This window comes from Helianthus annuus, chromosome 6, assembly GCF_002127325.2.
Source record: "Helianthus annuus cultivar XRQ/B chromosome 6, HanXRQr2.0-SUNRISE, whole genome shotgun sequence".
Classification (NCBI taxonomy): domain Eukaryota; kingdom Viridiplantae; phylum Streptophyta; class Magnoliopsida; order Asterales; family Asteraceae; genus Helianthus; species Helianthus annuus.
The window spans coordinates 131,817,285-131,841,173 of NC_035438.2; the positions used below are offsets into that span (position 1 = coordinate 131,817,285).

The following is a 23,889-nucleotide window of genomic DNA, read 5'->3' on the forward strand; positions in this document are numbered from 1 at the left end:
GATTCTTTCCCTAAAAACGAGTTAAAAACTGACTTCATTGAGAGAGGGTATGCAGACACAATGAAGAGGGATACCTTACAAAAAGGTTTCTTCCCTTCTGCAACCAGATTTTTATTTCATACCCTTCTCATGTGTGTTTCAAACAAAACCACCTCCTTTAATGAAATACCATTGAAAATTCAAAACTTGGGGTATGCTATTTTACAAGGAGAAAATCTTAACTACTCCAAGGCAATTTTCAATGATTTGGTTAAAAATGTTGAAACGAAATCTTTCTTACTGTTTCCAAGATTTTTAAGCTATTATTTTGAGAAAAGGTTCAGTAAGGATGATATTGCGGTAATAAACCAAGGTGAATCTTTTCAAATAAACAGCTTAACTGCTGAAACATTTTCAAGAATGTTAATGCCTTGTAAAACACAAGCAGAGGTGCCTGAGCAGACTTTAGCAGCAAACACTGCTCCTCAGGTATCTGCTGCTGAGCCCACTGCTCAAGTTGATCAAGGCAGCCAAACAACTGTCTTGAAAGCCACACCTAAAATCACCAAAAAGCCACAGAAACAGAAAAATCAAAAACCCCCCAAACCCATCAAAAAGGCAACTCTGGAGGATGAGATACCAGAGCAACTGCCTGTGATTGCACAAAAATCACAACAAACCACTGCTGCTACTTCCTCACAGCAGTTGGTAGAAATATCTCAACCCATACCTGAAACTCCTCCTGTATCTTCACAAAAAGAACAGGTTGTACAAATAGGGTCACCACATCATGAGGCTCTGGAAGCACTCGTTTCCATCCTCCACAGCCCAATACCCGGGGCAATTCCGCTTTCTAAACCCACCTTCACATCCCCAATTCCACCAAACACCAAACTGCTGTTGGATGCAATTGATTTGAACCTAGCACAAACCAGTCCTTCTCAATCACCTGTTCATGAGAAAATACTTCAACATGAGACTGGGCTTGATGTATCAGTCTTTGCTAACCCACCAACACAACCTGAGGAGGTTACACCCCTTGAGTTACAAGTAACTCTTGGTGGTATTCCAAGTGAAGCAGCCACTACAAGTGTTGAACCTACAGGTTTACACTTGGACAGTGGTTACATCAATAAGACTTCCTTGGAGGCAATTCCTTCCATAACACCTCTGTTATCTGCTAGTGAGTTTGTATTAACCACTGGTTCAATCAAAAGATTATCAAGTGTTGAAGGAAGAAGACCCCAGTACCAAGAAAAAGGGGCATCAGTTGTTGATGTTTGGAGTACACTCCCTACATCCACTTCTGATAAAACCACTGCTAGTGGGAAATCAGATAATCCCATTAAATTGGGTGATGGCTTAAAGTACCAAGAATTGACGGAACGTGTTGAAAAATTGGACGCATCTGTTGCAGAAATTAAAGACATGCTGCAACAGTTGTTAACAATTCAAAAGGTACCATCCACTGCTGTTCCATCTCAAACACCTGCTCCACCACCAGTAGATGTTACAAATGAGCTCTGGAACCTCTTTCAACCTTTTCTCATCAACAATTTCAGTTGGCTGAGCACCAACATGCCAAACATGTTCAAGGTCTCAAAAAGGCAATGGAGTCCAGGTTCAGGGATACAAACGATGACATCAAGGCTCTTAAGGCCCATTTATTGACAACCACTGGCACTGCTCCTCCTACTGTACTTTATATTGATGACCTCCCTGCAGATAATGCCAAAAAGGGGGAGAAAATTAAGGAGTGGGTAAAGAAAGGGATTGATAATGGGCTATACCTTGACATAGAAAAAGATGCAATGCTCAGAGATATTCCTTTGCCAGATGGTAGTAAAAAAGGTTGATGTTACCCAAAATGCACTTGATGATGCTGTCATAAGTGTAAAGAAGGATAGAGCGGCAAAGGATCTAGCAAGGTGGAATGAGGAGAAAAGAGCTTTTATAGAGCTGAATGCGCAGGGTTGTTCTGGTGAAAAGGATGATCAAAATCTGATTCCAAAAGAAAATCTTACTAGAAAAGTAAGGAAACCTAAATCCACAACATCCAACCTTCCAAAGCACACTCCAAAACCACTGTCCAAAAGCCACCAACATCAAACCTCCACTCAAACACACACCACTTCAACACACACCACTACCACTGCCCTACCACCACCATCAGTTCCTGCCCTAAAGCAGAAGACAACAGATGTTAAAACATCTGTTGTAATGACAACAGTTGTTGAAACACCAGTTGTTTCAACAGCTGTTAGTCAGTCACCAACCACTGCCACCCAAATCACTCCCACTGATCCACCCAAAACATCATCTGCCCTCCCTAAAATAAAAAGGAGAAGGGTTGTCATATCAGATGATGATTCTCCATCACCACCACCAAAAGCTTCAAAATCCCAAGCACTTGTCATAATTTCAAAACCCATTCCTCTCTCTTCAGCTCAAATGTACAAACCCTTACCTCCTGCAGGTGCTCAATTTCCTCTTGAACTTGTAACAGTCAGAGATGAAATTAAGTCTTCTACTATGAGGATGACCCTGCCAAAAGGAGCTTGCCATCGATTGAAGGATATCCCAGGCCAACTAATATTGAAGAATACTTGAAAATCAAGGCCAAGCAAGCGAAGGATATCTCAATAAAAAACAAACAAGGGAAATCTGATAGAGAGTATCAACAAAACTATCAGCTTCTACTTACACAGGTCAGAGCTTTGGAACAGTTTGCAAAAAATGTATGTCAGCAAATCTCTGAGAAGGCAGATGAGTCCTTGAGAAAAGACTACATTGAAAACATCATGACCTACAAGACATACAAGGGGGAGAAACACATGTTCAGAAACTGGACCATTCCTGAGCTTGAAAAAGAAGTAGCCAGGATTCATGAAATGATCAAGAATAAGGTCGAGCAATCTCCCCCTGAAAAATTCAAAAGGGTTGAAGCTGATAATTGCTGAATATGGGTCAAAGAACTCTGTGTCTAAGTGGGGAGAAACGAGGGTCAGGGCCACCTACAAAAGGTTGGAAGAGCTTAGGAAGAAAGATCCAATAGCTCCACAAAAACCTGACTACTCCAAAGCAGAGGTTTCAAAAGGATCATCAAAGCCACATCCCAAAAGAACCACTGCTCCTGCTGGTACTGCCATCTACAAAAGAAGGAGACAAAGGCAGTTAGGTTCTGAAACAGTTCAAGATATTCTTACTAGAAATGCCATTATGAAAAAAGGGCCTGTTGTTAATGTTGAAAGAAGAATCTGAACTGGAAAAATCTGCACATACTGCTCAGCCAGTTATGAATAGGCCAGCATCACCAAACTCCTCAACAAATAAAAATCTCCCAAGAAACCCATCACGTCTAAAAATACAAGAGTGGAAAACTGATAAACAGAACCACGTATTGACTATGGTCAGGGCGGATGGCGAAGTGAAGAAATCTACAAGGGAACAAGCTCTTGGCCTGAGACTTGAAGATTTGCAGGATCTCCTTGATCTTCCACTTAGCAGGGATGAAGATGATACAGATGCCTTAACCTTTGAACTACAATTCAAAGGGTAAATAAGGGAACTGTTGTTGAGGCAATAAAAATCTACAATAATGGAGAGTTTTGGCATTATCTGTTCCAGGGGGAGATTGTTGGGATTGAACCCTACCAAAGGAACAGATAATAAAAGCCAAAACTGGATCACAGCAGTAGATTCAGAATAAGCAGATGTTTGGTTGCAAGTCTCTCCCCTTGAAAGTGGTTTCAACATCTGCTGACCTCCTATCTGCTGATCATGCAAACTGCTGACCTACAACTGCTGATCAAGACAAAGTCTGATAGAAGAACTAAAGCTCTGCTGCTCAATCTACTGCCTTGGTTCAAACACTGCTGATCATGACAAGTACTGCTGGGTTCACAGCAGTGGAAGGAAGCAGCAGCAGTTTGAGTCTGTTTTATGTATTGAAATGTAATATCAGTAGTTAGCATAGCAGTGTTTGTATAGATCAGAGGTTAGAGTTTGTGAGGATGTTAGATGTCACTTTCATGGTGACGTCAGCTTTGATGCTCCGTGGTTTGCAAGTGCCTATAAATAGAACAGTACTCTGTACTGTTCTGTTTAGCTCTTTCACCATCTTCTTTCTGCACGAACAAACACTGAGCTCGGGCTGAGGGGGAGTTTGCATATCATACACACATTGTAATCAGAGTTTAAAAATAAATTTAATCATTTGATTCAGTGTTTGAAAATGTATGATTGATAGCATTTCTTCTGTTTGATTGTGAAAAGTTTGCTTCCATTAAATTCCGCTGCACTACTCTTCCATTTGTTCATTTAAATTCAAACACAAATCACAATCAATCCAAACTCAGATCCTAACAAAAACAAACATATATTAGTATCATGGTTAACAATAAGTAAGACATGTATGTCTTTGATACAGTATGTAATGCATGTAATTTTAACATCACTATGAAACCTAATAACCAATATGCAATTTCTGAGGCTGAAGGGCTGAAGGGTGTAGGGGTAATGGTTAAAACATGATTCGCCACATAGGAAAATTAATCGAAGGCTACACCCCCTTCCCCTCAATGATTCATGGTGGTTGGCGTGGATTAAACAGCGATTACCACAAGCCACCTTTTGAGACACAAATAAATTAAAGGAAAAATTACAAGTTCTGTCTTTTATCTTTATATAGTTTATTATCAGGCGGTGTCCTTTTTAACGAATGTTGACAGGCGGTGTCCTTTACTAGGTATTTTGTTGCAAGTTTAGTCCTTTACACCAAACCCTGTTAATTGTTGGGTGTAAAGAACTAAACTTACAACAAAATACCTAGTAAAGGACACCGCCTATCAACATCCGTTAAAAAATATATATACCGCTTGAAAAATGGTATAAAGATGAAGGAAAACTGGTAATTTTTCCTAAATTAATAAAAATAATGGAGATAGTGAAATAGATCCTGTGATATAACAGTAGAAATTCCTTGCAAAATATGGCCTTACGAGATCACCAAAGGGCATTTTATCTTTCAAAACAATCCATCTTTGTTTATCTATCTTCCAGCTGGTGAGTGAGGATCAAAATCAATCAACACTGTTAGATTCAGGGCCCTTGTCCCCTTTTCTTTTTGTCAAAAATCGATCGTGTATACACACCTTGCAATCGCAATTTGAATTCAGGAATATTATTGTTAGGAAATGGGTGCATCCTCATCAACCGAACAAATTTCGCCTGAGCAACGTGAAGCTGAATCATTGGCTGCCTCCACAGGTGCTCTTTCTGCTCTTGAGAAAGCCTTTTCAACCCTCTCAGATCCTGAAACCAAAACCATCCCAATTACTTCTTTAAAGGTAACTACCCTTAATCTATCCTTTCCCATTCCTGACGTCATCCAAGAATCAATTATGTATGTCACTTGTGTGTTCTTTGTCTTCAATAGTTACAGAAGAAAACGTACTCGATCGATGTTTGTAAACCCTTGCAAGTCATCATGTCCCCTAACTCATTTAATTTTTGTAGTTAATCTGACCAAATGGACCCCACATGAGGGTATTTTTGTGTTAGACCGTGTGGTATGGTGGGGCTTGGGTTGGGGCATTTGTTGACACGTGGAATGGGAGCCCCCCACCGCCTAGTGACGTGTCCGCGGGGTATGGCGGGGCGTGGGTTGGGTGCACCGCGTGGCAGATTATTAAAAAAAAAATTACAAAAAATTTATAAAATTCACACAACATTTATAAAAAAAAAACTACAACTTCATTAAAATTTTAAAAATTACATAATCCTAAAAATTACATAATTTCTAAAAATTACAAAATAACAAACCTAGAGCGTTAGATAAATTTCAAAAAGGGCGATCTTGTCGAACGCCCTTCGCTCCTTGCCTCGAAACTCTATGTTTGCCACCGCCACCCGGTCCTCGTGGCTTAACTCGCCGCTCGGAACGGCTTCGTAGTAAGCCTTGAAACGATCGAGCTTGGGCCGTAGCTCGCACCATTTGTGTTGGCACGCGTTGAGGTTGTGGCGGTCGTTACCGACGTTATGTCGGTAGGTTGCGAATGCTTCCGGGTGGCGGTTTGGTTTTCCCCCAAACGGTTTGAATTTAAAATTCAAACTTTTGAAATGGCCGCTATGACATGGCGGGGTGAGCGAATGGGAGGCAGCCAGCTAGGTTTGTCAAGACCGCCCCACGCCCGGCTTGAAAGCCAAGCCCCAAGGGCCACGCCCCAACCCAAGCCCCATACCCCATAGCCTTAAATCTGACCAAATGACCCCACAAGAGTAAAATGACCAAAATACTCTCATGGGGTCCATTTGATCAGATTTAACCATAAAAAGTTAGCTGAGTTAGGGCTAAAGGATATAACTTGCAAGGGTTTGCAAACATCGAGTACGTTTTCTGATCGAGTACGTTTTCTGTAATTATTGAAATAAAAGACATAGTTTGCAATAAGTGACATACATAAAGGACGGTTTTTGTAATTTACTCTATATTATATATATTGTTACATGTGAATTTAAGGTGTTATTTTTTAAACACACAAATCTAACACGAAATTTACGGATTAGGTTTAGTTTAAATAGATTATACTGTCAGTTTTGAGCTGAACCCGCTAATACGTTTAGCTAAAAAGCTTGTGTTTATGTTGGATGGTGGACCCCCGTAACCCATTTATTTACTTATGTCGGATAGTGGACCCGCTTAACCCATTTATTTACTTTTTTGTGTTACTAATTTGGGTATTTTTATGCTAAAATTTAAAAGTTTAAAAATTTGTTTTATTGGTTTACACATAATTGCTCAAAAAATTAAAATAATGTGCATACTTTTAGTTTTGATGTATTAATATTCAAAAATGGAAAAGGTTTTTTTTTCCGGGTTAAACGGGTCGTGTTGGTGTCAACCCGCAAATACAAATCCCGTGTTCATGTTCATGTTCATGTGTGTGACGAATGCCGGTCCGTGTAAAACTTTTACGTTCAACCCGCGGACACGACTTGTTTAGCAGCCCTACCTGAGATTGAAATGCTATTATGTTTCCAGGAATGCTTTAAACTCTCCATTGACTACCCAAATTGTGAAGCATCCTTCAAACCCGAAAGCTTTCCTGCATTACTAAATCATCTCGGTCCTTCAATACTTGATCACTTCTTCATATCAGATAAAGACGGTCTAAACTGGATTACATTCTTGAACAGCTACACCAACTGTTGTGGGCGAATGCCCACATCGAATTCATTAAACAACTTATTAAAAGTATTTGGATCAGCAGTTGTGAAATCAGGAGCCACAACCGGGATGCAAATCGAGTCTACAGATGCGGATTACAAGATAAATGGGTACCTACTCCCAGCTGATTTGTTGATGCTTCTTTGGATGTGTTGGGTTATGTCTTGGAGTTCTAGAAACCGACAGATGGTGAAAGAAAATGCGATGTTTGGTCTTCCGGATGTGAATAATTTGGTGTTGTCTGCTGTTTCGTCGTGTGTTGAAGGTGGTGCTGAGTTGAATGTATGGGATGACGGTATTTTGGGGTCTGATAGACAAATTCCGATAGGGAAGCTTCATGCGTGGGTATTGAAAACGGCGCCGAACCTTCCGGAATGTTTGGTGCAGTTCGTTCATTCGAGAATTTCCAATTCTGCATCTCAACAGGTACTTCCATTCTTTCTAAGCATGTAGGATTTAGTTTCCACTTCTTTGGTGATTTGATCAACTTGGGGGGGGGGGGGATATTCCACGGTCCTCCCAACCGCTGGAGTGATCACACTCCACAAGCTAGCTTAGCCCCATAGCTGCCTGGGGGTGAATACCCAACCGAGAGCGAAGAGCTTGGCCGTGGGTTGCGGACATCAAGATTCGAACCCGGGACCTCTAGGGAGAGGGTGAGTGAGGCTGGCCAACTGGGCCACCCCAGAAGGTTGATTTGATCAAGTTAAAGGTGGGATTTTTGTACTTCTTTACCTAAAAATGGGTGGTCTTTGGTTACAGTTTATCTCTAACGAATCAAACGGGTACAATTAGAAAACTTAGGGGGTGTTTGGCAACATCTGAATGGTTAAGTGCTGAACCAGTAAGAGGTCTGAACCATTAAGTGTTGAATCAGTAAGAGGTCTGAACCATTAAGAGACTGTATAATGCTTAACCGTTCAGAGGAAAATGTCTGTCCAATTCAGATTAGAGGTCTTAACCATTCAGACGTTGTATAATGATAGAGCATTCGATGTTTTTATCATTGGTTGGGCTAATGTGAATTATTATTGATGACAGGATGTATTGGAGCCATCATCCTCGTCTAGCGGTGACAGTCATTCAATAGCACCATCGAATAATTATCTTCTGACACCTGGCAGGGCATGGTCTATTTCCCTTACCCTCAGAAGTACTATGCGTGACGAAATGTTGAAAACATGCTTTGCACCTGATGCTGCTGAAGTTAAAGAAAACCTTCTATACCGGTTTGTCTTCTCTTTTTTATCTAGTTTCTTTGTAGGTATAATGTTTACTACTTGTTGCCTGTATTGGACTTTAAGCTGATTATTGTAATTTGAAGTCGTAATAATTAGACCCGTGCACGTTGTGGCGTGGGTACATTGAATGGATTAGTCCAAGAGTTATTGATGCGTTAACTATATGAAGTTTTCAAAGTTGAGGTGTAAAAATGAAGTAACAGTGCAAGGAGTAAATAAGTATAGTTTAAAAACTTGAGGGGGTGGTGGCGGTATAAATGGTGTAATAGTGTAAAGGGAAAAAATGCACAGTTTAAAACTTGAGGGGGTAATAGTGCAAGGGGTAAAAATGCAAAGTTTGGAACTTGAGGGGGTGGCGGTGGTAAAAATGGAGTAATAGTGCAAGGGGTAAAAACGGGAAGTTTAAAACTTAAAATGGGGTGGTGACAGAATTCAAACTTGAGGGTTAAAAATGCAAAGTTTAAAAGTTGAGGGGTCGGTACAAAGCATATTGACCAAAAATGTAAATTACCAAAGTATGGGCCAAAATTGTAAGTTACAAAAAAAGAAAAAAGTCTATGGGCCAAAAATGTAAATTACAAAACTATAGGCTAAAAGTGGAAAATTTAAAAGTTAGGGGGTGGAGGTGAAAAATCCACCGACACTTCCCTGTAAGATATATAATATTAATAATAATAATAATATTCAGGTGGGCCTATACTAAGTTATAGTTAATTAATTTATTGTTGTTTATTGCATTTGTTTATATTTAAACATATGTTTTTATTAAATATATGAAATTGGTTAGTTTCATTTCTTTTTAAGTTTAGGTTCTTGTAAAATTACTGCAGGTCTTCTCTTCATGGCAAAGGTTTAAGCAGATTTTGGTCAAATGTTGAAGGGTATAATGGTCCAATTCTTGTGCTTATTTCTGCTACTTCAGAAGACCATAGCTGGTCAATTGGTGCACTTACTCACCAGGCTTTTGTGAACAAGGATACATTTTACGGAACGTCTGGAAGTCTATATGCTATAAGTCCTGTTTTTAATCATCTTACATCTTCCGGTGCGTAAGGTGGCAAAATGGGTGGGTCCGATGGGTAGGGTACAGGGTCAATCCACATCCACCAACATGTTTTGTTCATATTATATATACTATAAATTTGCTATTTTGTCCCATCAACCAACTTTAGCCCCTCAACTTTAATAATGACATGTTTAGCCCCTCAACTTTAACAATGACATGTTTAGCCCCTTAATTACATCAAAGAACTTTAGCCCCTCAACTTTAACAATGACATGTTTAGCCCCTTAATTACATCAAACAACTTTAGCCCCTCAACTTTAACAATGACATGTTTAGCCCCTTAGTTACATCAAACAACTTTAGCCCCTCAACTTTAATAATAAACAGCTTTACCCCTCACCTTTAATAATGACATGTTTAGCCCCTCAAATTTAATAATGGCATGTTTAGCCCCTTAACTAACACAACTTTAGCCCCTTAACTTTGATAATGATATGTTTAGGCCCTCAACTTTAATAATGACATGTTTAGCTCCTTAACTTACACATCAAACAATTTTAACTCTCGCGATTTGCTTATTTTTATTTATGTTTCGAACCCGCTGCGCAGCGCGGGTGGTAACCCACTAGTTTTTTTTTAATATTTTTAAATAACTGATGTACTAAACGCAATTACAAATACTACATATTCAAGTTAATAAAATAAGCATTCTTAAATAAATGATTTAAGGCATTGTAATTAGGGATGAGCATGGTCCCGGACCGGTACCGAAAAATGGGGAAAGTGGGTACCAGTAGTACTGGTACCTAATATAACCGGTACGGTACGGTACCTGGTACCAAATGCTCATCCCTAATTGTAATCATATGAATACACATTAGATGACTTTTAACCAGTATCACCCGACCCATTTGACCTGTTATCAAGAAAATGCAACCCGAACATTGACCCGTTTGAAGAACTGTGTGGATGTACTTTTTGAGCAGGTAAAGAGAAGAACTTTGTATACAGTCACTTGCATGTAACTGGTTATGAGGCAAAACCGAAGCCTGTAGGAATTGCGTTTGGTGGGTCCATTGGAAATGAGAGGATTTTCATGGATGAAGACTTCTCTAAGCTTACTGTGTGTCATCATGCGTATGATAAAACTTACCAATCAGGTGCCCTTTTCCCAAATCAGGTACATTCTTGACATGAACATTTTTATTGTTGTTTATTGCTAATTTAAAGGAGTTATTTATTTTCCCCATCTATTTATAAAAAAAGACCGTAAGTCTTACATTCAGATTCAGGTTAAGTTTGTTCATTTTAAGCTATAGACTTAGAGTCTCAATCTCAATCTCTAGTTCTCTAATCATTTATGTGAAACCAATCATTTTGGTGTTACATTTTTTGGTCAACGGTCAAATCTTGTAAAGTTAGCTGAAAATGTAACATGTAAAATGGGCCGAGTGGTCTAAATTCACCTAAATTATATCAAGCTTTAAGTGTTAACAACTTCCTTAATTGTTCTACCCAAAAAAAAAAAAAAACCGGATCTACATTATATACATGGTTTAATTGTGATCTTATTTAAACTAGTTAATAATAATTAAGGAAGATTAAAATAAGAAAGTAACCCAAAAGTATTTCTGTGTAAGCCAAGTTTTTTCTATATGTTTAACTTGACTAGAGGTAAAAGAACACAGCCTTCATTTATTGCAGCATTTTTCTTCATTTTTTTATAATCTCATGCATAATGTGTATTTTATGTGGTTTGATGTGTTAGCAGTATATTTTTTTCTTGTTGTAATGATCCAATCACGCTATTGATAAGGTAAAACCTAGAGTTTGCGATATGGACGGGTTGGGTAACATGTCAACTTGTATTAATGGCTGGGTTGGGTTGATCAAATCATTTCTTTATAAATGGTTTTGTGTCAAATATGATTTAAAAACTTATACTGCTTCATTATTAGTCTAATATTATGAATTAAATCATTTCATAAGTTTTATGCATTTGAAATTACACTTTGTCCGACCTTTTGATGCGGGCCCAAGTGTGGAGGAGCGGGCCATCTTATATTTGGAGGCCCAAGATCGTGTGACAAAAGGGGCTTCACTAAAATGGCTCTAACTTGGGCTACGGGGGTCCGTTTTGGGCGTGCAACCAGGCGAAACGATCTTGAGAACGAGGTCCATCGTTCGGGCCCAAAAACGCTTATTTCTATGAGTTATTTATCGTTTTATGTTTTTTATTGCTTTTGTTGGACTTTTATTTCGTTCTAGCTTTTGGCCCAAGTGTGTTTTGAGGCCCGTTTTCAATTTACGTTGTTATTTATATGGATGTAATGGGAGGAGACAAATCAGTTTTGAAATATATGAACAGTCGTTTTTCTCTCCCAATTCACTAGTGTGTGAAAACCCCAATTTTCGGTATTCTTCGTGAATCAACGAATTTTGGAAGAATCGCTCCTGGTATTCTGTGAGAATCAACAGGTCCGATTTCCTATCACTTTTGACCCTTTTTCATCAATACTTGTTTGCCTTATAAGTTAAACATAACATGATTCTAATAATCTATAAATAGTGGGGTGGAATTTGTACCCTCTAGTAATACCCGTTGATAAGCGGAAGCTAAGTTATGACTCCTGTATTTGGTTTCCTGTAGGGATACTTGCCGACAGAAGCTCATATCTTGGAGGTTGAAGTTTGGGGATTGGGAGGGGAAAAAGTAAAGGAAGCTCAAAATATCTTCCTGAAAAGAGAACTACTTTTCACCGAACAAAGGCGAAAGGTAACTTGAAAAATAGTTTTGTTTTAAAAAGGGCCCGACTGAAGCATTTATAGCCTGGTCCATTTCTTTGGTTTTGCGGGTCTAAACTAACTTTTGCACACATTACTTTATTGGTTACCAACTTTCTTGTAGGTTGACTTAAAAACTTTCTCAAATTGGGAAGACTCGCCCGAGAAGATGATGATGGATATGGTCTCAAATCCCAATGCGGTACGGCGTGAAGAAAGATGATCAAACATGCTTCGAATGAAGGTATGTGTTACAATTGAATAAAGGCTTTTGGGTATGACGGTTATCGGCTTTTATGTTGCTTGAACCCGGTTGAGGTCAACGGATAACAGGATCAATAGCAGTCTTTGGATCCGCTATAGGTTGATTAAAGGGTATATTCATATGTTTGTTTACTTTGTATGATGATTCATGCAACTGATGTATAGATGTTATTTGTATTGCTATAAAAGTGTAAAACGCTTCACTCAGAAAACATGTTTCACCTAATCTTCGCTGCGGTACATGTGAGTCGAATCTCTGAACTCGAACCTCTAGACCGCTTTATACTTTCTTAGTTGCTTCTGTAGGTGACAAAACAAAAAGCACTTATGTTAAGGGGGTGTTTGGTGTTGCGTTTTCAAAATAGATTATGCGTTTTCAAAATAGATTTTGCGTTTTCAAAACTGCGTTTTGAAAAAGCATGTAAGTACATGCTTCTCCAAAACGTTCAAACACTTTTTTAGATTATTTATGTTTTACAAATGCAATAATCAAATAATCACTTTAAAACGTAATCTCAAACACCCTCTAAATCATATATAGAGCTAACTTATATCTAATTTTGGGTACATGGTGCTAGAAACCTGTGAGAAATAAAAAAAAACTTATATAAATACCTTGCGCCTCATGTATGAGATTCATTTCGTTTGCTCCTAGCACTTCGGCTCTAGGCCCTATTGAATTTTGACTTTTTTACTTTAACCGGTTAATGTTTTTTTTTTTTTTTTTTTTTTTTTTTTTTTTGTTAACAGGTCTAGCAGTTAAAAAACCGGTTTCTATACTAAATACTTATAACCGGTTACTAACTTACATTAATAATAACCACTAACCGGTTATTCCTAAATTAGTTATTAACCGGTTATGGTTTTGGTTAATAACCGTTACGGTTAATTAACCGGTTATTTTCTGCACCTCTAGATCCGGATGAAGCTCCGTGTATAAAATAATGGTGGGGCAAATTATTAGGGATCAGCATGTATCAGGCCCAAACCCATTAGGCCCAGTCAAGTTAGGGTATCCCAGTATCCCACTATCCCCTACAAACTACAAACATAAAATAAAAGAAGTTAATGCATTAGTTTTTCACCTGTTAGACCATGTGAGGATGTAGGCATTATCTTAAAAAAAGGGTGTAAAAAAATTAAATAAAAATAACATCAAAAAACTTTATTGGACAAAAAAAAAGTAGAACACCCCTGATTGGCCAAACCCTTTTGCTCAATGGTGTGGAATTAAAAACGCCTAAGCCCAAAATCATCAAAATAACGCCCATGGGGGTGGAATCTAGGGCGTTTGGGGGTGTTTATTTGTAAGAAAACGTCCAAAAATGGCACCACTACGATGGGTCTTAATATCATCAACCCAATTTCGGAATGAATAACATAATTTACCACGTCACAAATTTTTATCACAATTAAGAAATGCGTTGGGCTACGCCTCTAATATGCAAGCCTGTGGCACCAATATTTCTAGCAAATATAACCACCCATTTTATTATTTCTAGCAAACATTACCCAGATTTTGTTTTTTTTTTTTTATTTATTTATTTATTTATTTATTTATTGCTACAAGTTTTGAGTCCTAAAAAGTGTAGGAAGCAACTGGATAGATGTCTTGTGTCAAAGGAAATAAAAAAAATATGGATGACGCTATATTGTATCTTCTTCTATGACACCATGTTATAATTTTCTTTGTTACACTTTTAGGATAAAAATCCATTTTAGATTTATTTTAAAGTTTGTCATAAATATAGAGTTTATCAAGGGTATAAACGGACAAAGCTGCTTATGAACTACTCGAGATCGATTTACTAAAAGAAAACCCAAGACCGAGTTAACCAATTTAAACAAACTCAAGCCTAAAAATAAATTTGTTTAATAAAGTAAACCGAGCCTAGGCTTCACTTATCAAACTCGAGCTGGCTCACTAACCAAAACCAATCTATTATTTTATACTTGTTAAATATACACATATATGCCGAGCTCAAAACAAGCCATGCACAATCTCTTGTAAGTTAAACGAGTGGTGCTTTATTAGTTTAGAGTTTGATAGCATTTAAATTCTCTTATGGCAGCTTCTAAAGCCTTGACCTTCACCCAACACTCAAAAGCATAAAGCAATAAAGTAAATAAATAAATCCAAACACCCCCTAACTTAAAATATGTCAAAAAGAGTAATAACATGTTACATGTAAATGAATGTATACTAGATTGATATAACCCAAGGACTAAAAACTCTATTAAGATTAGTTACCCACAAACTGACCAAATACAAAAGCAAACCGTCACGTAAAAAAATCTGGCACAAAGAACCAAGGATCAAAGCAGTCATGCTACCAAGGAGAATAAAAACGAGAACAAGCATGCCACATCAGCGCTGCCATTTCCTCTCTGTTACATACATATAAACCAATCAGCAGAAGACACGTGGCAACCAAAAATTTCCTCTTCCTTTCAGAACTCATTCAAACCCGTTCAAGTTGTTTTTTTATTTTTTTTAGTCCCTGTGGTTTGGACCATTTTAGTCCAAAGGTTTTATTTTTCGTCTGTGGGTCCAAAAAGGTTCCACCCATAGTTATCAAAGGCGCGAAGCGCACTCAAGGCGCTTAGGCTCCGCTTAGGGCCTAGGCGATAGGCGCAAAAAAAGCGTGGGCCTGAGGAAAAAAAAGCGCACTTATAAAAAAAATAAAAAAGTTCATTAAAGCAATAAAGTACTCAAAACCAAAACAAAAATGTTCATACTTGCATTTATAAAGTCTCAATAACAAAATACTCAAAGCCAACATGTTAATATTCAAAAATAAATAGCTCATTAAAGTAATAAAAGAAAAATATACTGCAGTAAAAGCCCTATAAATACTGCAGAAAAAGTGGAATTTACGAATTAATACAAACTGAATATTACTAAATGAGATTTTGATCTTTAGTGATATCATTTGTTAGTAAAATCCCTATAAATACTGCAGAAAAAAGGGATATTACGAATTAATAAAGAAAAATATTAAATATCATTAGGTTTTAGGCTGCGCTATAATTAGCTTGGAAGCAAAAGCGTAATTACTGGGAATCGCCCAGAAAAAACACCTAGGCGCCAAAAGCGCACGCTTTTGATAACTATGGTTTCACCGTTGCCATTTTAGTCGACTGTGTTAACTTCATCAATTTTTCAATTAACGAGAAGGGCAATTCGGTCATTTTATATGTAATTCTGTTAACTAGAAGGGCTATTCGGCCATTTAAAATGACCAAATTGCCCTTCTCGTTAACAGAAATCATGGATGAAGTTAACCCAGCCGACGAAAATGGCAAGGTGAAACCTTTTTGGACCCACTGATGAAAAATGAAACCTTTGGACTAAACTTGGCAAAATGGCCCAAACCACAGGGACAAATGGCATTTAACTCTTTTTTTTGTACAAGTATAACCATGAGAATCCATTGCGTTTAGTAGGTGGCCTTCAAGGAACATGTTCTAGTTTTCAACTATAAGTTATCATTTTCGAGCTATAATGAGAAAACAACATCATTGTACTTTCACTGTTTCCTCAGGCATGTATATGCAAGTATTTTTACTAAATTATGTCATTGGCCATTTGTGTTAATTACAACCAACATGAGTGCTCTAAATTCGACAGATAATTTAACTAATTAGAACTAATAATTACGATTTACAGGGCTAATTCCTTAAAAAAATAAAAAAAAAAATCTGACCCAATTTCTATTTCGGGTAAGCGTCTTGTTTTCCCATTTAAAAATAAAAATCATTGAACTTTCAAAATTCGGATAAGTTAGATCATGTTGAAATTTTACTTGCCTGATTTGAGGGTTTACCCAAAATATAAATTTGACAAAAGTTAGTACCTTGTATGCATTTTGCCTCTTGAAAATAATGCAACATTTAAAAATAAAACAAAATACCTGGATTATTATTTCCCTTGGTGGGCTGTTGTGCCTGGGGCGAGGTTCGCATGACACGCGGTGAATCATGCTTGCTATTCACCGCACCAGGCAACGAGTGTCTCTTTTTCAAATAACTTTCCTTAACTTGCACATCTGGACTTGATCTCGGAGAACTATTCGCAAGTGCTTTTGCTCTTGCAGATTCCGTCACTTGCATGTAACTCGGTATAGAGTTACTGCTGCTGCTATCTCTCGGTTCCTGATCCGAACTTTGCGAACCAAATGAATTCCTTCGGTTCCCTGATCTTCTCTCTCGAGGTAAATTGTCCAAACTGTTTCTTAAACCAGAACTTACCGGAGACTTTGTACTGTTTGACCATGGCTTTGACTTTTGACCGGATGTTTTCCTGTCCGTTTTAGTCTTGTTGTTCGTTGATATTTGGCTAGAAGGTGTTCCATGTGATTCGGTTTCTGGGGCTATTACATGACTTCTTGGAGATGCTTGATGATGAATATGAGTCTCGATGTCTGCATTAGAGGTTTCGTAACTTTTGTCCTCATGTGATTGTTTCACTTGTGATATATCAGTGTTGCAATCGTATTTTTCTGATAGATCGGATGTGCAGTGAGTCAACTCAGTGTTTAGGAGAGCATGTTCTTTAACACTAATGCTTTTTATACCGTCATCAGCCTCTTTATCCAAACTTTTTGCTTCTTTTTCGTTTTCAATGTTTTCGACATTTCCAACCTCTGACGGATCTGGTGAATCAAGCATAGATGTGACGGAAAGTTCGGTTCCACATTCCGAGCCAACAGTTGGACTTTGACCGACTTTTAAGCTTTCATAAACTACCGACTCCCTCGGTTCAACGTTTTTCAGCTGGATTGAACTCGTATGGGGTTTCAGTTTCGCCACGTGTTCCTGACTGGAAGAGCCTACTGAAGCGAATGAGCTGTTCTTAGAAGTCAACTCCTCGAACTTTGAATGCGCAGCGATGAACGTTGGATTACTCGCCTTTCTAGACCCAAACGCAGATTTCCTTCCCTCGGAATCCGCTTGTTCAGTGGCGACCCTTTTCGCAGGACGCTTGGGTTGTTCAGCCTCCAATGAATGTTTCGCGGGAAGTGAAGTGGGCCCCACTTCAGGTCCAGTATTCATATGCTTACTTTCATTTTCAGGATTTTGTCGAGAATTCATATTTCCAATCTGGTTTTTGGTATCAATGGTGTTGTCCTGCTGGTGTTTTAACGCGTGTGACTCCGTAACTTGGGGAGAAGACACGGATGTCCACCTTTCCAACCATTTCCAAGCTGAATCATCGTTTGATGGATTACATTTGATATTGATTTGTTTGGTCCGTGGCGTAGATTCCAGTAGCTTTTATAGTAATAAGATAGTTAATTATTTTTCTCAGTCAACTAAAAAGCTTAATGCAAAACAGCATTGAGTAAATGAGACGCTCTTATTATATTTTAGATTAAAGTACACAGATGGTCCCTGTGGTTGACCAAAATTTTGGATTTGGTCCCTAACTTTTCTAAAAGTACACGGATGGTCACTGTGGTTTCACTTTGTAACACATTTAGTCCCCAACTTTTGCCAAAACTACATGGATGGTCCCTGTGGTTTGCATTTTGTAACGCGTTTAGTCCCTAACGTGGACCTGCTGAAACCTTTAGATTTTTTTGCTGGAGACTAAATGCATTACAAAGTACAAACCATAGGGACCATTCGTGTACTTTTGAAAATTTTGGTTAAACACAGGGACCATCCGTGTGCTTTACTCTATATTTTATCTCTAATCTCTAATGGGCAAAACTAAAAAACTAGGTAAAACTGAAACTGCTGAAATGGGTTGAAAGTTTCTACAATCGTAATAAAAAGGTATAAACCTCCTTATGTGTTTTATTCAAAAAGTGCATATTATTTGTTTGATAATAATGATCTTTTAATCATATGAACATGTTAATGGTTTATTGAATTGGCCCATCCATTTTGCCACATGTACTATTATTAAGGGTGAACAGTTCAGAAGATATAGCCAAATGTATCAAGTTCTGTACCTGGTTAGCAAATCGGTTACTGAGCAACTTCTCAATAGAAATATATGTTGGGTGTGTCTTGTTTCTAGAATCCTTTACCGCCTGAACGAAAACATAAGGGGATTTACAAGAGTTTGGAACTATCTTAATTGTCAATTTAGATAAGTCACGAAACGTCAACCAGGAGTTTAAAGCTGCTTCCAACTTTCATATGAATTTAATTTTACCTTTCTTCCAATAGAGGTTTTTTCAAGAGATGTGTTAGCATGACGGACTCGAACAAGAGCTTGCATCTTAATAATGGATTGAATGCACCGCAAAGTTCCAGCAGCACGACAACGAACCAAATGCCCTCGTACAGCAGCTTGCAACTTCACAGCTTTCTTATGCCTCATTAGTTCTCTCTGGGCCTAAACGTTACACATAACCATGATATAAGAACTATCAGTTAGAGCTTGTTAGCTAGTATATACGTTTGAAGTACAGGTGGCAAGGAGAGGATCAGGCAGGTTGGGCCACAAGTCAATGGGTCATAAGGGTTCACGTTTACATTTGACATTTCTTTTGGTCCATTTTATACTTGTATAAATTATTTATGTGCTAACAATGATTACAAAAACAATAGTATAACTATGGGCGTTCAGTACTCGATTCGGATTCGAAAAAATCGGAACTCGACTCAATTTGGATTCAATTATCAAGCTTCGAATTCGGTTTTAAAATATTCGAGTTCGATCAAATTCGAGCCAAGTAATCGAATACGAATTTATGATTTTCGATTCGAATTAAAATTGTACATATATGACTTTTTATATTTATATACACATGAATGTTATATATATACATATAGAAAACCTTCTAAATTTGGGTCTAACTCTAAAAGCCCTTATAATTCGTTTGTAGAAAGTTAAAAAAAAAAAAAGTAAAACAATTTATCATTTAGGGTGAATTTGAACTAAATCAAATTTATTCAAATTCGAGTTTCAAATACGAATTGAAACGAATTTCAAATTTGGCATGGAATTGGAATATGAATTCGAATCGAATAAATCATATCATAATCGAATTCGAACCGAATACGAATTCAGGTAAAAAAATCAAATCGATTAATTCGAAAATCTGTTATTCGATCCGTTGAACACCCCTAAGTATAACAGTAATAATCTATTTATTCAAATAAAACAATTCAGGAGGATCGAGGATGTATTCATTTTAAATGTACTTCAGGAAACCTTCAGCCCCTTTGACCAAATCAACCTATTTGACCAACTGGAATATACAACATAATGCAAATAGACCCATTCACAAGTAAATGAGTCAAAACTGCTACATTTAGTTAGAAGTAAATGCATACCAAGAATCTCCTAACAGCAGCCTGGATGACAATGACAGATGACTCGTCAGGACCGGAATCAAATTTACTTTCATCTACATCAGCAGCCTCAATGACCAAATTAGATGGTGTATTGCCCTTGGTAGTTGAAGTAGACACGCGAGGCAATTCTTCTGTCAATTGATTTGCAGAAGTTTTCTCAGAAACAGAACTGATAGGTGCTTCGGAGTTGATAATAACAGGTTCTGAGCTCTTGTTCACAGAAGAAGATATTTCGGTTATAACATTGTTGCTTAGCACTCGATGTCCAGCTGATCTTTTACGGAAACTCCATCCTCTTTTATCAGAACCTTTGTTCTGAAGCAGTTTCACATAAGCTCACAAAGTTAGAAGATATATAAGATACAAACGCGCGCACACAAACACACACATGTGTGTATGTATAATTAGGGGAGGGATCTATGCAAAACACTAAATATTGCGAGAACCGGCTGAACAAAATAAATCAGTCACCTTTTCAATCTTTAATAATTAAAAAATAAAAGAAAATGATAGAAATGCAATGTTTATCTGTCTCCCCCAAAATCCAGAAAAATGAACAAATTTCATTTATGTATATATCTACACATGACCTACACATGTGTAGGTAGCTAAGTAGTTAATGCAGTAAAATATCGGATATCGGTCAAGGACCGCGGTGGAATATCGGTGGGATATCGGTAATTTTAATATCATGCTAAATTTATATATATAGCAATTTAACACTAACAATTCAGTATACTCTTCTACCATTAACAAATTAACCTCTTGCAACTTGCAAAACACTAACAACTGTAGCAAGCTGACTAAGACTTAAAGCACTAACATTTAACACTAACAACTAACAATTAAGACTTAAAATACTAATAGCAACAATAAGAAGAAAGACAAATGGTAGAACTAAGAAGACAAATGGTCAATATCGCCAATATTATTGGTACCGATATTTTGCAGCGATATCTCTGCAGGGGACCGATATATCGGGACATTAACTACATAGGTAGGTAAACAGTTAAAGTTTTAAAACATGTGAAGAAATTAGTTTAATGGTTTTTTATGTACATAAACATACGCATTTGTATGAAAGAAGTACAAAATTTCAGAAATATGAACCATTGATCAAATTATCAAACGATTTAAGTTTGTTCTTTTCGTTCTCTCAATAATTTAGTGTCATGAACCTCACGTTCTCACCTTGTGGGCTGGCAAAACAGGTCTAATCATGTTTAACAGCTCAGAGAAAACGATAAGTTTCTACTTTATAATGCAGCCTCTTAATTTTAATTATTTTATAAATATATAAAATTGCAAAGTGTGCATATTATTAAACAATGTCATAAGCAACTAAACAAGTAAAGAATTGCTAGCCCTACCTTGTGTGTATATATGTGTGTGTGGTTCAAGCAAGGCATTCATAGGTTCTACAATTAAACAACAATCAAAAAGTTAGTTTCCAATTTACTTATTATTTCAATTAACTATCATCATATCATTAACCTACCACCAGTAATCACAAAATGTAGCAAAATTACATATGTACTTCAATAAAATCAATCCGCAAACACAAATCATGATCTCAAACCCTCACCTAACACACAAAACCAATCCAAATCACACACATTTATATCAATTTGACAAACATGTGGCACGAATTAACAAACAAATACCTCAACAGAAGCATCGAGATCATCTCTATCAACAGATTCAGAGTTGCTGCCACATGCAATGATTTTGAAGCAATATCCGCCGGATCTTCCCATCTTTCAAGCTGTATATCGAGAAACAGATAGTTGGAAGAGTATTCTGTAGGTTATTTGTTCAGATTTTAAAGCTTAATATCGCCTTTTTGAATCGCCATTGTTGGAACTTGCACAGGAGTGAGAGTGGTGGGAGGTTAGTAAAAGCCGGACATAAACGTGATTATTAAATTTAGTGGATATTTGTGTTTCACGTCCGTCTTTTTATATTCGGTGCAACGGAAAAAAATAATTTCAAAATCCAAACCTTAACGAAGTAACTTGGAATAACCGGTAGTATTGCGGGTACATCGCAAACGTCAAATGGATCTGTCCATTTGTTATGTGATACTTTAATCATACCAAAAGGTTTGTTTTGATGTATCCAATTGAACTCAATGTAACTTATATAAGCATTGTGATTGGATCAAAATGTAAACTAAATCGAATTTATATGGTATAATCATAATGTATTATATGCGACTCGTTCATACGTAGGAAATGTACAAGATAAAGCACGAAAGTGCACCAAAATTCACGGCTGAACGTATACAAACTCGAATTTATACGAAAAAAGATAACAAGTTTATGTCAAAATGTAGAAAAAAATCAAAGGCTCTGTCGACTATGCGATGTGATTATGTATTTATTATTACTAGCCCTTTTACGTTAAAAGTAGACCAGATCGAATTTAACCGACAAAACAAGATGTATTATATTTGATCTAACTTGTTTTCAAACAAAATTTACACCAAAACATAGTAAGCATGAAAACTTTTATAAGTAAAAACAAAATTTATGTAGAAACATACTTAAAAGGTAAGCGTCATAACGTATTATATTTGCCAGAGTCGTTTTAAAATAAAATTTACGTCGAAACATAGACCAACTCGAATTTATACCGTCAAATCTAGACGTATTATATTTGACCTGAATCATTTCTGAACAAAGTTGACATTGAAACATAAATAAGCACAAAAACATATTATATTTGATCTAAATCGTTTTCAAACAAAAGTTTCGTCGAAATGTAGATCAACTCGAATTTATACCAACAAAAATCAGATTATATATACTCTCGAGGGAGTCTAAGTTTTACAAAGTTCATAAAAAATTAAGGGGTTGGAAATTACATTTCCTAAACTTAAGGGGAGAAAGAGTAAAACGGAATTCTCTAAAGTTATAATGGTTAAGAAGGGGTAAACATGATCTTTGATGAAAGTTAAGGGCTTAAAGAGGAATGCCAAGTGCATAAAAAGTTAACGGGTTTGAAAATTACATTTCCGAAACTTAAGGGGAGAAGGAGTAAAAATGAAATTCCCTAAAGTTTATGGGTTAAAAAGGGAAATCCTGAAAACAATCCAACAGAGCTTTATCGTCAGTTATGCAAAATCTAACTAACCCTAAGTCCTCATTGCTATTTATACTAACATGATTTACCCTCGTGCGGACTAGGTTACATTCGTACGAAATAAGCTACCTCCGAACGGATGTACTTTACAAACCCAAAAACTTATAATCTAACGTTTCGTCCTACGACAGACTCGACACGACTCGTATATGTAGGCAACAGACATAATGTATCAACAACCCCCCTAGATGTTGCCACAGTCTCGATCGATCTTCAAAACTTTAATGACTTCAAGAACTCTAACGCCCGAAGAAATACTTTCTAGGACGTTGACGTTTCAGCTCAGCGTAAGACATCGGCGTTTGAGCAATAGGAATTGGCTTATTCATGAATTGAAATATTCTAATCGATGCTTTCTTCATGATCGTCGCTGACGTGTGTTCGAGTGCGTATGATTTTTATTATAATTTTTAAGTACTTTTTACTTTTTTATCAATTTTTAAATTTATAAAACACTATATAACACTATCACTCTCTACAACATGCTAGGGCAAGTGCACCCATCGTTGGCGTAGTATAGTTATGGTAAGATACCGAGGTCGTCAGATGACACAAGAGCTTTTAATACCGAAATATCGTCGACGTCTAATCAAATTAAAGTTTGAGGAAGATTTTTTATAAGTAAAAATAAAATAAAGAAGCTAAATAAATAAAGAAACAAATAGACAAGATAGAATCACTTGGCTCCGACTCATCTTTTATGTATCCTTTGACGATTTCTGTACTTTGGGTTTTTTAAGAGGTTATCTTAATTATAGTAGCATGTTCCTCTTTTGGAGGCAACACTACCCTCAACCATATTGGTCTGAGTCAGCAGGGATACAGTCTCGCAAGGCCGGAATATTGAAAGATAATTAAGTAAGTTATTAATGCAAAATGTGACATGTCCCTCTTTTGGAGGCAACACTACCCTCAGCCATATTGGTCCG

General features: G+C 37.1%; 2 protein-coding genes across 3 annotated transcripts; one reads left to right on the forward strand and one right to left on the reverse strand.

Moving 5' to 3' along the window:
* Positions 1-4,942: 4,942 nt before the first annotated feature.
* LOC110935954 lies at positions 4,943-12,728 on the forward strand. Its single transcript, XM_022178299.2, has 7 exons — positions 4,943-5,327; positions 7,022-7,633; positions 8,249-8,436; positions 9,279-9,493; positions 10,441-10,634; positions 12,105-12,230; positions 12,363-12,728. The coding sequence occupies exons 1-7, from the start codon at positions 5,175-5,177 to the stop codon at positions 12,459-12,461; spliced, it is 1,587 nt and encodes a 528-aa protein (XP_022033991.1). The 5' UTR covers positions 4,943-5,174; the 3' UTR covers positions 12,462-12,728.
* Positions 12,729-14,625: 1,897 nt separating this feature from the next.
* Positions 14,626-21,731, reverse strand: LOC110935955 (protein IQ-DOMAIN 32). Of its 2 annotated transcripts, XM_022178301.2 has the most exons (7): positions 21,481-21,726; positions 21,187-21,234; positions 19,796-20,131; positions 18,669-18,851; positions 18,463-18,543; positions 16,417-17,776; positions 14,626-14,890 (listed from the first exon to the last, which is right to left on the reverse strand). In XM_022178301.2, the coding sequence occupies exons 2-7, from the start codon at positions 21,223-21,225 to the stop codon at positions 14,871-14,873; spliced, it is 2,019 nt and encodes a 672-aa protein (XP_022033993.1). In that variant the 5' UTR covers positions 21,226-21,234; positions 21,481-21,726; the 3' UTR covers positions 14,626-14,870. The 2 variants fall into 2 exon arrangements, with proteins under 2 accessions (XP_022033993.1, XP_022033992.1); XM_022178300.2 differs by lacking the exon at positions 21,187-21,234 and having other exon boundaries at positions 21,481-21,731.
* Positions 21,732-23,889: the final 2,158 nt, after the last annotated feature.

Excerpts from the sequence above, each read along its gene's own strand:
- LOC110935955 (XM_022178300.2), bottom strand. The coding sequence starts at position 21,573 with ATGGGAAGATCCGGCGGATATTGCTTCAAAATCATTGCATGTGGCAGC. Across the intron at positions 18,852-19,795 it reads CTGCTGTTAGGAGATTCTTG|GCCCAGAGAGAACTAATGAG; the intron begins GTATGCATTTAC and ends TGTAACGTTTAG. Across the intron at positions 17,777-18,462 it reads GTAACCGATTTGCTAACCAG|CTACTGGAATCTACGCCACG; the intron begins GTACAGAACTTG and ends TTACTATAAAAG.
- LOC110935954 (XM_022178299.2), top strand. The coding sequence starts at position 5,175 with ATGGGTGCATCCTCATCAACCGAACAAATTTCGCCTGAGCAACGTGAA. Across the intron at positions 7,634-8,248 it reads CCAATTCTGCATCTCAACAG|GATGTATTGGAGCCATCATC; the intron begins GTACTTCCATTC and ends TATTGATGACAG. Across the intron at positions 9,494-10,440 it reads TAATCATCTTACATCTTCCG|GTAAAGAGAAGAACTTTGTA; the intron begins GTGCGTAAGGTG and ends CTTTTTGAGCAG.